General features: G+C 42.8%; 2 protein-coding genes across 5 annotated transcripts in view; one reads left to right on the top strand and one right to left on the bottom strand.

Annotated features, from left to right (window-relative positions):
- The window catches only part of DOP1A (DOP1 leucine zipper like protein A), a 52,931-nt gene extending 43,828 nt beyond the window's left edge, over window positions 1–9,103 (top strand). The window contains exons 30-38 of the mRNA XM_082216966.1: window positions 114–223; window positions 1,811–1,960; window positions 2,992–3,053; window positions 4,105–4,257; window positions 4,892–5,028; window positions 5,917–5,972; window positions 6,474–6,638; window positions 7,301–7,430; window positions 8,515–9,103. Of these exons, the coding sequence (XP_082073092.1) occupies window positions 114–223; window positions 1,811–1,960; window positions 2,992–3,053; window positions 4,105–4,257; window positions 4,892–5,028; window positions 5,917–5,972; window positions 6,474–6,638; window positions 7,301–7,430; window positions 8,515–8,820 (1,269 nt within the window). The 3' untranslated portion in view covers window positions 8,821–9,103. The remainder of the gene's footprint in view (window positions 1–113; window positions 224–1,810; window positions 1,961–2,991; window positions 3,054–4,104; window positions 4,258–4,891; window positions 5,029–5,916; window positions 5,973–6,473; window positions 6,639–7,300; window positions 7,431–8,514) is intronic.
- The window catches only part of PGM3 (phosphoglucomutase 3), a 17,939-nt gene continuing 9,354 nt past the window's right edge, over window positions 5,912–14,496 (bottom strand). For 2 of the 4 annotated variants that reach the window (XM_082216946.1, XM_082216947.1), the window contains exons 10-14: window positions 13,993–14,109; window positions 12,627–12,749; window positions 11,035–11,208; window positions 10,119–10,227; window positions 5,912–7,412 (exon numbers count right to left, since the gene is read on the bottom strand). In XM_082216946.1, the coding sequence (XP_082073072.1) occupies window positions 10,138–10,227; window positions 11,035–11,208; window positions 12,627–12,749; window positions 13,993–14,109 (504 nt within the window). In that variant the 3' untranslated portion in view covers window positions 5,912–7,412; window positions 10,119–10,137. Of the gene's footprint in view, window positions 7,413–8,572; window positions 8,711–10,118; window positions 10,228–11,034; window positions 11,209–12,626; window positions 12,750–13,992; window positions 14,110–14,496 lie in introns of those variants that run through there. The other 2 variants (XM_082216944.1, XM_082216945.1) reach the window with 2 other exon arrangements.

The raw sequence follows: 14,496 nt of genomic DNA, 5'->3' as shown, positions 1-14,496 counted from the left end.
TCATCCATTGAAAGGATATATAGTACAGTATTTATATATTTTAAGCAGAAGTCCTTAAAGATTGTTTGTAAGGGCAGAAAATTGACATTTTCAATATTTCTCTTCTCTTGTAGGTCTTGGCTCATCTTTTGGATATGGTTTTCTACAGTGATGAAAAAGAGCGAGTTATTCCACTTCTTGTAAATATAATGCACTATGTTGTGCCTTATCTTCGCAATCACAGGTACCTCTACAATTACATGTACAACTTATTTTAACTATGATGTACACTTTCAGTGAACTTACCATTACAGTTTCCATAAAGTACTCTCTGGACGAGTTTTCCAAACAAGGAAATGGTGATTAACTGCTTCAGAACAAGCCAAGATACTTAGCCAGCTTAATAGCTTAATATCCTGACGTGTTCGAAAGCTGTCTGCCATAGTTTCCAGGCTTGAACAAAGCAGGGAACTATAATTCATATTAGTTAACTAGATACATTCTGGTTTGTTTGCTGGCTCTTGTGAAAAGGCTGTGTATGTGGCCAAAGACTCATCTATATCTCTGCCTATTAAGATGAGATTCTGTTGTTTGAATGTGGTCCTTCTGTGCAGTCTTGAAATGAGCAGTTATATGTAAGGAGCACTAATACTTGCAGTGACATATGGCCCCACTCTGCAGGAAGGACTCCAAGGCTGGTGCTCCCCCACACCAGATATTTCCTGCTATCCCATTCATCTCCCCCACTTCCCTTCATAGTAGATTAAGGTCCTATCTGGCAATGATTACATCCTTGCTCCCCTAGTAGTCTTTTTTGCCACTTCCCCAACTGCTCTTCTGAGTGCACTTGTATGAACTCATGTTGACTATTGAAAGAGTTCGGCAGCAAAAGTAGCAATCCGTAGTCTCCAACCTTTCCTGCTTGTTGGCATTTGTGAGACATTGTGAGATGGGAGACATTTTGCATTTCAGCAGCCTAAATTCTGATTTTGCACAGTAACTCTGTATTTTGCAGATAGTGTTCAGGACTATCCCTTGATATTATAGTAACTCAAGTCAGTTGCTGTCAAAAGCTTCACCAAACAAAAACTTCATCACTGAGCCTATCCCAGTGTAAACATTCTGTGCTGTGTATTACCAATGGCAGGAATTTTATCTTTGTGGCTGACAGACTCTGCTGACCTCTCCACCAGAGGTGTAACACACTTCAGCCACCTAGATTTGCATTACCAGGCTTGCTCTTCATGTGGCGTAACTTTCTGGTGTAAGATGCCTTGGTTTTCCCAGCTCTCTGCTTCAGGCTAGTTGTTGAAGAAGGAGGACTTCTCAGGCTGCAGATGACACAGAGCTGCTTGAATGAATAAGGCATGTTTCTGACAAATTAAGCTCTAAATGCTTCACCCAGTGCAGAGGCAGAGAAAGTGTAGCCCTCCAGATGTCGTTCAACTTCCAGTTCCCATCAGTCCCAACCAACAAGGCCAGTGGCCAACATTGCTGATGGGAGTTGTTGACTAGCCACATCAATAGTACCATCATGGTTGTGATTATGCATGTGCACAGTGGAGGGTAGTGATTTTCTAATAATGAATCTTCCTTTTAGGTGCACCCCCTTGCACGGTGCTAAAGTCTGCTCTGGGGGGTTTACTAACATCCAGGAGGAGCATTTGAAGAGGATGGGGCATTCAGTGGGCAGTTGTAGGCCAGGATCTGGTGTTGGGATCCAAGCAAGAATAATTTCAAATTGATTTAAAGGTGCTGTGTTCTGACTGTTTTTGTGCAGGGTTTTTCTTACTTGAAATCATTTTGAATTGGATTTATTTCCTTGTTCCAGTGCCCATAACGCGCCCAGCTACCGAGCGTGTGTTCAGCTATTGAGCAGCCTGAGCGGCTATCAGTACACGAGGAGAGCGTGGAAAAAGGAAGCTTTTGACCTCTTTATGGATTCCAGTTTCTTTCAAATGGATGCTTCCTGTGTTAATCAGTAAGGCTTTTTGTTGCTCCTGTTTAATTTTAGTACTGGGGGGCGGAGGGAATAGAATTGTTTCCCCAAGACAGTTCTTGTCAACATGGGGCCTTCCAGATGTTTTGGGACTCCAACTCCTATTGGCTCCAGCCAGCATGGCTGATGTTCAGGGATGATGGGAGTTGAGGCCAGTAATGTCTAGAAGGCACCACATCAGCTCCCCAGCCTTAAGACAGCATACTGACAAAATTCTAGCAGTCTGCACTTTCCAGATGACTAGATACTCTCATTTGCTTGTATAATCTTCTGTTGGCTGTTAGGTCTACACTATATAGCAACATCACAACAGGGTTTCACGCAGCTCTTTCACCAACCCCACCTGCAGATTCTAGTGGTGAAACCTGATGCCTTTTGCATAAGGTGCGACTGAACTTCGTTCCTCTGCTATTTTCTCTCTAGTTCTTACAGAGCTTGTTCCTCCAAGTTCCCACAGTTTGTTAGTTCTGCACATCCACTGCCCCTACTTGATTCCACACACATCTACCCATAGCTTGGATAGTGTGGTTGCTGATTCCAGAAAGAGCTTCTCAAATAGCCTTGGTTCAAGCTTGATAAGGGCTACCAATGACTATATTCTGCAACCATTGTTGGAGACAGTATGCCTCAGAATACCAGTTCAGTTGCTGGGGAGAGTGCTGTTGCACTCAGTTCCTTCTTGTGGACTTCCTAGGCATCTGGTTGGCCACTGTGAAAACAGGATGTTGCACTAGATTTCATTTTGCCTGATCCTGCAGCATTCTTCTCAAGTTCTTGTATCTTTTCTTTATACTCCCCACCCCCTAACCCCAAGACTCCCTCTGTCAACAGAGGCAGCTGCTTGGTTCTTACAGATCTGTACCATTCATATACTGCGGGATGTTATTCTGACGTACAGAGCAGAATTGTGAAAGGGGCATGCGTCAAACTGACACTTTCCCTTTTTATTTGAACCAAAATAAAATCCCATGCTTTTATTTGCAATGACAATATCATTTTAAATTCTTTTTTAGTTGGAGAGCAATCATGGATAATTTGATGACACATGACAAAACCACGTTCAGAGATCTGATGAGTGAGTTCTGGCTTTTTACTCTGTGTACAAGATCCATAGACATTTGCATGTTTGGAATCCATTCTAATAATATTAGCTATCATGTTGTAAAGATTGATTCTTCTGATGTCTGAATAATGCAGGCATCCCCAACCTGCGGCCCTCCAGATGTTTTGGCCTACAACTCCCATGATCCCTTGCTAACAGGACCAGTGGTCGGGGATGATGGGAATTGTAGTCCAAAACATCCGGAGGGCCGCAGGTTGGTGATGCCTGGCATAATGGTCCAAATCACAACTCATCTAAGCCAAGAAAGCTTGTTTTTTTGGCAAAAACAGCATAGGCATGATAGATACTTTTTCATTGACTTTGCCGTTGGAAGTAATTTTTGGTAAATTTATATTGTTTCTGGTTTTGTGAATTTAATGTTTGTTTCGTTAATATCTTGAATTTTTCCTTGCTCTCTCTGCCTTCAACTAGGGCTTTGTTGTTTGTATGCAAGATCCACCTGCCAAGTAGCCCACAAGAGTGTGTCTTAACTCAGAATGTGTTGCATCCCCTTTTTTAAAAAAGAATGTAAAATCACTTTTTAAAAAGTATATTCAGAGAAAATTCTAGAGTATTGAACACCAAGACTTATTGATTGAAGTGACTGCTGACGTGTGACTGGTGCCAGGTCTATCCTACGAATAGTTCCCTTGCTCTCATGAATGTAGGGAACAGTGGGAGAGTGCTGTGGCCCTCATGTCCTGCCTTGGACATCTCATTGGCCACTGTGAGAAGCAGGATGCTGGACTAGATGGGCCTTCTTAAGAGAAATGCACACAAACAGTGCATTTAACTCATAAATAGGATCCATGTAGTGTATATGGTACCTGGCATATATGTTTAAAGTGCAGAATACAATCTGGGCACTGACTTGCGGCACTCAACTAGTGATTTTAATAACATACTTTAAATCAGCCTTTTCCAACCTGGAGTCCTGTGCCTGTTTTGAAGTACTCCTGTCTCTGAGCCAAGAACTCTTGTCTTCACTAAAAGCACCTTCTCTGCTGCATGATTCCTTCTTTAGCACGTGTGGCTGTAGCTCAGAGCAGTTCGCTCAATCTGTTTGCCAATCGGGATGTAGAACTGGAACAGCGTGCTATGCTTCTGAAGAGGCTGGCCTTTGCCATTTTTAGCAGTGAAGTGGACCAATACCAGAAATACCTTCCAGATATACAAGGTGAATAAGAATTTTATCATTTCCCTTAGAGGGGTAAAGTACAAGTGTCCTTTGCTTAACTATTATTAGTGCTTTATGGATGACATGACCTCCCGGAGTTTCCTTTCCATTAGCTTGCACCCTGGGGAGGTCACTTCAGTGCTGCAAATGTGGTGGTTTGTCTTCACCTCTGGAGGCACACTCCCCTTGTCTCTCAAGACGGAAGCATGCCAACCAGTCATGCTAGCTGGGCCACATGGGAGTTGGAGTTTATTAGTATGTGGACTCCCAAGGACTCCCCCGATTTAAACAGTAGTTAAATCTTCTGCTCTGTGTATTGGCACATAATTTGGGGCCAGCAGAACAAAGCATACAAAAAAAAAAGTCCTGCTAACCTCTGGATCATACCATTGGCTTATCATGGTCTCTTAGAAACACAGTGAACTGTTTACTTGAAAACTGGTACATCTCTCCCTCCTTCCCCCAGCACCTCTAATATTCTACATTGAGGGGAGGTTTGTGTGCGCATAAGTTTAGCGTAGCTTTCCTAAATACAAATCAACTAAAACTCATACTATTAATCGGTTGTTGTTTTTTCATTAACTGGGCTGCAGATTTTTGAGCTACCAAATCTGTGTTGATTTTTCTGTTTCAGAAAGGCTGGTAGAAAGTCTCCGCCTGCCGCAAGTGCCCACTCTTCACTCCCAAGTGTTCCTCTTTTTCCGAGTTCTGCTCTTGAGAATGTCTCCACAGCATCTTACCTCACTTTGGCCTACCATGATCACAGAATTGGTGAGTTGCAACTGACTTTGGAACATAGGGAAGCCTTTTTCTATATTTTTTAAAAAAGCCAATTGTGGCGATCACACAAAGGGCCCCGGACGTTTGACGGTCTATTGACCCTGTGCCACCACTGCGATTGCTTCTTCCGCTGCCACCACCCCGTATCTCACGGGGACACACAGAGTCCAGTCAGTTGTTAACATAAACAAATAATCAATTTTTAAATGCAGGAACAAGCTTATGGTTTCAGTTAATTTTTCTCTTGACAGTTTCTTATTCTTAGTTCCTAACAACTCCAAACTGATTATTCCCAACTATCTATCTGACTCCACCTAACAATTCCTCTCATTCTCTCACAATACAACTCTACCAACCCACTGCCTATTCCTCTTCAACTCCCAAACCTCAACTGACTTTCAAAACCTCCCACTCTAACTTTTATTCCCCCCTTGCATTCTCCCTGGCCAATCACAACAGACCTATTTTAACCCTTTCCTTATGACCCATCGTAGGAGGCAAACGCCACACCAATAATTCAATATCTCTATAGCCCAAGGTTAGCCAACACAGTGCCCTTCAGATGTTGCTAGGATACAATTCCCAGCCATTAGTGATGATGGGAGTGTATCATTGCTGGGATACAAGCTTACATGCTACGTCATGCATAAGGATACTGAAGTCACTTGTTCTGAGCAACCTGCATGGATCTTTCCCACCTGATCATTAGCCTGGAAGGAGGACAATAGAGTGGAAAAAATCAGGTGTTTGTTCACATGCATACTACCACCACCACATCACTGACAGTGACGGAAGGGGGATATGATTGGAATGTCCATTTGTTAATACTGTTTTTAAAATTTGGTGTGTTGTTGTTTTAAAAAACAAAACGAACTTCAGGTCCAAGTATTTTTATTGATGGAACAGGAACTCACAGCTGATGAAGATATCTCAAGGTAATGTCAATTTCTCTTCTCTCATCTTATTTGCATAATAGTTGAAATATACTGTCTGATAGTCCAATTATTTTATATTACTCATTTGGAAGGTTTTCCCCCCAGTCTTGCTATGAAAACAGGAACATAATCGGTGCCAATAAGCAGCAGTACACTCCCCCCCCCATTCCAGTTCATGTTTAATACGGCAATCAGTTCACAAAGATCAAATTAGTCAGACAGGACCCTAAATTGTAAAAGTAAATCAGACTTTGGTCTTGCTTCTTTATCAGTACTATTTACGCTAAATTATACAAACAAAGCAGAAGTGTAATTTAGAACCACTAGCTGCAGCTATCTTGTTAAAATTGTTTGGTGTTTTCAGAAGGGTAATATAAAAGTTATCCTCATAGAGAATTGTTCCAGTTCATTTAAAGTATACGCTAAGAGAAGAGCAATGATTTGTGAAGTGTGGACATAAGTGACTAAGAATAACCTGTAGTAAATTCATTTGAATTGTAGAACTTCAGGACCATCTGTTGCTGGCCTGGAAACTACATACACTGGAGGCAATGGATTCTCGACATCCTACAACAGTCAGAGATGGTTAAATCTTTATTTGTCAGCTTGTAAATTTCTGGATTTAGCCTTGGCATTGCCCTCTGAAAATCTTCCTCAGTTTCAGATGTAAGTACACTTTATCTCATTCAAATCCAAGTGTGCCATAGAAACACTTCATTGTGAGAAAACCTTCATATTTAGGGTGATGCTTCTCTTTGAGTGGCAAGTATTTCTTTATGGACTGTCAAGGCAGGTGCTTTTACAGCCTTCTGCCACCTCACCTTGTGTTATAGCAGTGAAAATGTGTCTTAGGTGGCACAGCTCCCCATCAGAGGAATGCCCTCCATATAGTGTTGGCAGAAATTCGGGAGAAGCAACTTGGTTAGGGGCCTACTCCCTCCCCCCAGTAACCAACATCAGCCCATGTGCTATCTTGTTTCACAGAATGCTTCTGTCAGGATGCCGAAGACTTTGTCCCAATATGTATGGCAGGGGTGTGTTTTATTACCATTTGGCAAATATATACAAAAGGAAATCAGAAAGGGCTGGGCAGAACAGAACAGAGCAAACAATGCTTTCAAAGTATTTCTTCTTAGAAGTGGCTTCTGTGAAACAGATTGCTTTTTATGCATCTAATTTTACTCCCATGGATCTTGGTTTTTCTTAGCAGATTTTGTCTACATAAAGACCTGCCTGGATATAAATTGACTCAACTAAGGAGGGCTGGTGTGTTCTTGCCAAAGATAACTTGCTGAATGTGATGACTTTGTCCTCTTATTCTTTAACAGGTATCGCTGGGCCTTTATTCCAGAAGCTTCTGATGATTCAGGGTTGGAGGTGCGAAGACAAGGCACACACCAAAGGGAATTCAAACCATACGTAGTACGATTAGCAAAACTGCTGCGAAAGAGAGCAAAGGTATTTCATTTCTCTTTTCATAAATTATTACTACAGAATTAATGCATATTTTATATCAATGCATCAATCACACATTTAAGCTCTGATCCAACAGGAGCAGAAAACCATGTGTCGCATTAGGTAGGTTAAATTGGCAACAGCACCTATCAGGGGTGGGGTTCAGCCTTCAAGACAACTTGTATCAGCTGTGCACATAGTGTCTTTAGCCTCTTGATCAAAACTTAAAAGTCCTGGAAAATGCCACATACTTGTGTTCAGCATGTTGAGGACTCGGGCAGTCATGCCCCTCAGTGGAGCAGTTTAAAAAAGCTGCCTGCCTGTACCAGGTGGCTGAGGGACGAACAAGCTGCATCGGCTCCAGTGACTTGCCAATGAAGCTTGTTCCTCCTTCTGTGATTTCCAGGCCAGAGGCACTCGACAGTGGTGGTGGTTTTACTTGCAATAAAACCCCATCATGCTCTGGTCCTGGGCAACGTATTGATACATCACCCAGGCCTAGTAGACTAGGGCTGGGAGATATCTGCTTTGCAACATTGCAATATACCACCATATTGCAAAGCTTAGCTGGTGGTATATCATGTCAGAACAGAGGCAGGGAGGAAGAAGACAGCTGCCAGCCACACAGAGGATTAGCGTCACGATGCGCAGCTTCTGCCTCTGTCAAGGCCAGATGGACAAAGCTGCCACCTCCTCCAGTGCCTAGTACACGGAGCCCTGGCCTCACAAGGCACAGGGTGAAGCTACCACCTCCAATAGCTGCCCCCTTGGCATGGGGCGGAGGGCTGTCTCCTCCTCCCAGGAGAAAGAGGTAGCTTGCCCCCCCCCCCCTGTGCAAAGACAGCAGTTTCTTTAAACTTCTCTGCTGAGGGTGTGTAGGTGCCCACACCCCTCAGCAGAGAAGTTTAAAGAAACTGCCTGTCCATGGGGTGCAGTGACTGACATTGCACTCCGGGCAATGTATTGATACATCACCCAGGCCTAGTAGTGACCAGTGTAAGTGTGCTAATTTTTGAAGTCTCCTGCAGCATTGCTTTGTCTTGAAATTCTCCTCTCCTCTCTTTCCCCGTCCGCCACATATTAACAGAAAAACCCAGAGGACGACAGTTCAGGGAAAACACTAAACTGGGAACCTGGCAGCTTACTCCTGACCATCTGTGCTGTTCGCAGCATTGAACAGCTTCTGCCTTTCTTCAACGTCCTGAGCCAAGTATTTAACAGCAAAATCACCAGCAGAAGCATTGGTCATTCAGGGAGCCCCATGCTTTACCCAAATTCTTTCCCTACCAAGGACATAAAAATGGAAACTCAAAAGACATTCTCCAGCAAAGCAAGACAAAAAATTGAAGAAATGGTTGAGAAGGACTTTCTGGAAGGTGTCATAAAAACATGAAGTGTACATGGTAAAATGTTTATCTTAAGTAATGTAACTTCAAATGAAACCACTCCATCCTTCCAGTGTGTATAGTTTCCTTTTTCATACTTTGTATGTAATGTATACTGCAGCGTGTATTTAATTTAAATACCTGTAAATAAGTTCTGGATGTGGCCTGAATCAAGTTGAAATATCGCTAGCTCATATCAATTATGGTGCCTACTATTAAATGTACATTTGTTTTGTCATCTTGAGGTATGTCTTTAAGAAAATTACCAATACAAGTTGCACATTTTTTCTAGCTGTGTCTTATTTTCTGTCTAGATATCTATGCAGCATCTTACAGGGAGCCACTTTTCTAATCGAAAGCATGGAAAAGTGCTATCTATCAGAGCAGTTCTGTGACTCAGCACTGCTCCCAACATTCACTCCTCTCAATTAACATTGTTTCTGCCATGGCAACTTCCTGTTCCACATTTTCAATTAAGTGACCCTCTCATATGGAGTTACAACTACGTTACTTTTAAAAATTATGGTTCAAAGTTTTTGCATGTTAAATTAAAAAAAAATTCCTTCCCTTGCTACTACAGTGGTGCTTCGCAAGACGAATTTCCCTATGGGCTTGCTTCGCAAAACGAAGCTTGCCCCCGCACCCCGGACCTCTTTTGAAGCAAGGGGCGGCAACGGGGAGAAGCGATCTTCTCCCCTCCGCCCCTTGCTTCAAAAGAGGGGACAGAGGGGAAGGCACGCCCGCGCCTTCCCCTCTCTCCCCGGACCCCTTTTGAACCAAGGGGCGGCAATGGGGAGAAGCGATTCTCCCCGCTGCCCCTTCCCTTGCTTTAAAACAGGTCCGGGGACAGAGGGGAAGGCCCGCGGCGCTTCCCCTCTGTCCCCGGACGGTCTCCATAGGAACACATTGATTGATTTTCAATGCATTCCTATGGGAAACCGTGCTTCGCAAGACGAAAAACTCGCAAGAAGAAAAAACTTGCGGAACGAATTAATTTCGTCTTGCGAGGCACCACTGTACTAGTAGGAGCAAAGAGGACACTTATTCACACATTCTTTCTTGCAAGGGGCAGATGAATGCTGCCTAACTATGGAAAAATGAAAAGCTTTGCTTGTCCAACAATATAGTTGTCAAAATTCAATTTAGTACCTTTGATTTAAAAATTAAGAACTACAGTGACCTAATAAAGTTAACAGAAATGACAATGAGGAGTTAACTCACTTCTAAAGGAACTGCTTTTAATTATAAATTAATTTTGCATTTCATTTAGTAAAGCAAAAGCAGGAAGGTATGGTTTATGACTTACCTTGAAGGATGGTACTTCATTATACTACAGCCTTGGGCTGTTCTCCAACACCTCCAGCTATATGGTAGACAGCCAGGCTAACTTCATGTGCAAGTTTATCTGCATTTTCCTGGAAAGAAGAATAATTGCAGCATGAAGAGATTGCAATTCAAGTGAACACTCACTCATATCTTCATAGTGTGGATGCTTTGGACAGCTGTACCCAGAAACCAAGGCTGCTATAGTGATCCTATAAGATACTTATCTAAAACACTGAGTGCAGCTAAGATTAAGCTATTTATTCCAGCTGCTAGAAGGCAACAATTACACCAAAGAGGGACTCACTTTTTTAAAGAATGTGCAAGTTAACTGCAGATTAAATGCATTCAACATCGTATTTAATTTGGGGCCACAGAAACTTCAAAAGTAAGAAAAAGGAGAGGTAGAGGAAGTGCAAGCAGAGATTTCTTCCAAGCAAACTACTATGGTTCTCCTTTGAGTCCCCCCCCCCATCTTCGAAGACCATAGGAGACAAAAGCTTTCTGTCCTTTTCTGTCTCTCTTCCCTCTTGCTTCTTCCAACTGTTTATAAGCAGAGAATGGAATGAGGAACAGAGGAACACACAAAAGACCCATGCTACGTACTATTTTATCCCCCCCATCCTAAGAAGAGAGTGTACAAGAAGAATATCCACGCCTCCCATAAGCAAAAAGACTGGAGGACACTTAGTTGATAATTTGGAGGTGCAAAAGGGGAAGATGCTCTTGAAGTCAGATTGTGCCCAAGCTGCTAATTGCTTAACCTTTGGCTATATATAAATGTAATAATTAGTGTTTGCAAACAAAGTTTGCATAGTGGTGGGTGGGAACCTACTGTCTGGACTCAAAATTCGTCTCTACCACACTGCATTGAGGATATTAATCACTTTGGTTCTGACCTGTGTGTCTGCTTCAGCATAGACTCTGACGATGTCTTCTGTTCCAGATGGGCGAACGAAAGCTCGAGCCAATTTAAACCTCTGGGTGAGCTCATCAATTCTCTCCTGCAGCCCTGGGGGTGTAACTGCTCGCCTTTCAGCATCCGTAGTGTCAATTACACGTCTGTCAGCAACCTACAAGTCCACGTAAAGGAAGTGATACAATCTGACTTGTTAAAAGCTCTAATTTTACCTGTAGATTTTGCAACAGTAAGAGGAGAGAGAGAACACAGACCTAGTTTTGATACGGATTTGTATTGAGTGCTCTGCAAAGCCCACAAGATATTGTCACTCCTGCACAATTCTCCACCTACATTTTTCAATTTTTGGTTGTCAATGATTGTCTCTTCCCACTTATACATAACTAGACCTAAATCACATTTTGTGTTTGTCAATCACTGAAACTGCTGGGTTATGCCAAGGTTTCTATCTCACTCTCCCAGATCTTGACCTCTTGTGAGAGTTGTATTAACATGCACACATTGGAATATCCCAGGCACCAGGAATGTTTTATAGCTCTGGTCTGTGCTGTGATGAAACTCAATTCTATGTGAATACATAACTAAGAAAGGGTGTGTGGAGGCAGTGAGGACCAACATTACACCCCCAATTTCAAGGTTAATGACACATTGTGCAAGTTTTGGTTCATTGAAAAAACTCTAGTTAATTTAGCCTTTGGTCACCCAGTGCAACTATTTCCAGACGTGCATGCTTACAGGAAGGCTTCCAAAAGCCAATTCCCACTGCAGCATATAAAACGACTACAGTGGTACCTCGGGTTAAGTACTTAATTCGTTCCGGAGGTCCGTTCTTAACCTGAAACTGTTCTTAACCTGAAGCATCACTTTAGTTAATGGGGCTTCCTGCTGCCGCACGATTTCTGTTCTCATCCTGAAGCAAAGTTCTTAACCTGAAGCACTATTTCTGGGTTAGTGGAGTCTGTAACCTGAAGCGTATGTAACCTGAGGTAGCACTGTACATTGTCAGAAATGCCCTTGAACCAGCAATGTGTTGTCCAAAGCCAACCCAGGGCCAGAAAGTTAATGGGTTATTGTTACAGTGCACAGTAGTTGGGGTATTTTGTTTTGGTTTTTAAAAAAGGTTATCCTGAGTCTTTTATAACTAAAACTTCCACCAATTAGGGAGATTCTGTGCAGTAAAGTAGCAGATACCCATTTTCAAAAAGGTGCAGTTATCGATAGTGTCGTCTCTGGCCTAAGCTCACATGCCATGCCATGAAATACTAATAAGCCAGCCAGGGAGGACTAAAAAAGCCTGAGGCAGCCAGAAAGCAGTGGATCTGGGCTTCCTCAGGCCAGCATGGATCCTGCCATCTCCTGACAACAGAGAGCTGACAGCATGCTACAGCATCTCAATGACTGTCCAACAAACAAGGAAGACCCACGGGGATGAAAAAGACCCTCCTTGTCTCTGACCCAACACAGTAATTTGTGTTTGCAGGCAGTTGGGAAAGCAAGCAAGTTTGTAGGTCACTGAAATGAACCACTGCTGCAACCAGTAGCATTTCTGTCCACCACTGACTTCCCACTAACCTTCACTTTGAGTTGCCGGCTGGGAAGATCTGTGTACATGGAGTCCCATTGCTGTACTGTGAGATTCTTCAACACTAAGATGGCTTCAATCACCAGCATGTCTGAGACAGCATCACCAATCGTCTGGCATAGACAGCAAAAAATAAAATAAGAAAGGAAAGGAGAGAAAACCAGTAAATAAAACCAGTATGGCAGAGGCAGCCTTGATTCCAGTTAATAATCTGGATTCTCACGCTCAATGAGCCTAAAAACTGCCACATGGCCTACATCCTTTAAAAAAATATTATTTATTAAATTTGTATACTGCTCTTCATCTGAAGATCACTGGGTGGTTCACTACATAAAAGTACAAAATGAGAACACAAAATACATAATAAAACAAAAACGAAGACAAGCCAATAGTAGGTAAAGAAGCTGCTTAAGAAGAGGCCATAAGTTTACCTGAAGGGTGTTTGTGTTGGTACCAGGAAGCAGCTACCACCACCAATGTAATTAGACAAAAGCCCTTGACTTGTCCCAGTACTTTCCACTAAGCTACCTTCTGCCCCAGAATATATCAATGTTCAAAGCAGGGTAAGGAAGCACCCACCACAATCTCACAGTGTAAAGCAAAGGGATTTGGAAATACAAATGTATTATCAGGCTCTTGGGAACTATAAAATAAGTCTCCATCCCCCAGTCATTTTACAGGACAGATAACTAACCCATTATCATCAGATTCAATTTGTCACTAGGGATGGAGCAAGAATTCAAACAGGAGCTACCTGACTGTGTGAGCACTTCTGCTCTAAATTATAACAAGCAACAATCAAAGCAGAACACCTTGAGTCCACTTGCATGCCTTGTCAACTGATTCTTCCATCCCCAGTTGACAACCCCACCAGCACAAACATGAAGACCGGAGGGTCCAGGGATTGGATTGGATTTGGATTTGATATCCCGCTTTATCACTACCCGAAGGAGTCTCAAAGCGGCTAACAATCTCCTTTCCCTTCCTCCCCCACAACAAACACTCTGTGAGGTGAGTGGGGCTGAGAGACTTCAGAGAAGTGTGACTGGCCCAAGGTCACCCAGCAGCTGCACATGGAGAAGCGGAGTCGCAAACCCGGTTCCCCAGATTACGAGACTACCGCTCTTAACCACTACACCACACTGGCTCTCAAGGGAGACATCTCACCCTGTGGTGACTTTTTCCCATCAGGAAATAATGGTCCTACGAATTACAGGATGCAGATGTATCCCAGATTATTAGTTTCCCAATGGTAATTTGCTCTCTTTTTCAACACAGAGTCATCATGTAACATCTTTGAACTATTAGTATTAAGAAATTTAAAGACAAACTTTAGCTCTTTGTCAACATTCCTACCTGATTTATCAAGTCAATAGTATTTTCAAGCATCTTTGCAGCTTCTCTTTTTTGGTTGTTTTTTTCCTCCTTCGCCTGGTATCTTATTTTCTGCTCTGCAGCTTTACTAAACAGTACCTGGAAGGAGGAACATATTTGACAGTCTGAGGGATGCAGCATAGCCACTGTCACCACCATCTCCCAATTACCACAGGTGATAGTGGTGTATCACTGGTGCTTTGAAAGAAAGACTGGTACTCCCCCAAAATGATGTGCATATCATTGGGACACAAGGGAGTACACTAGATTTTATTCATACCCTATGAGAAATAAAGGCTCCTATCCCTAAAAGTAAGGTCTGCAAAGCTCCGTGCAGTCCAGCTTCCATTTCCAATAGCAGTCGGCCAAATCTTATTTCTGAGAAGCTCATGAACAGGGCAAAAGTTCCCTCCCAACATCCTATAGTGTCCCTCTGGAATGTGGTGCTCAGGTTCTGGAGCCAAGACAGTATTTTTCTAGGAATTT

This window comes from Podarcis vaucheri, assembly GCF_965113315.1.
Source record: "Podarcis vaucheri genome assembly, chromosome: 3".
NCBI classification, from domain to species: domain Eukaryota; kingdom Metazoa; phylum Chordata; class Lepidosauria; order Squamata; family Lacertidae; genus Podarcis; species Podarcis vaucheri.
This window is presented reverse-complemented; position numbering and strand designations above follow the sequence as displayed.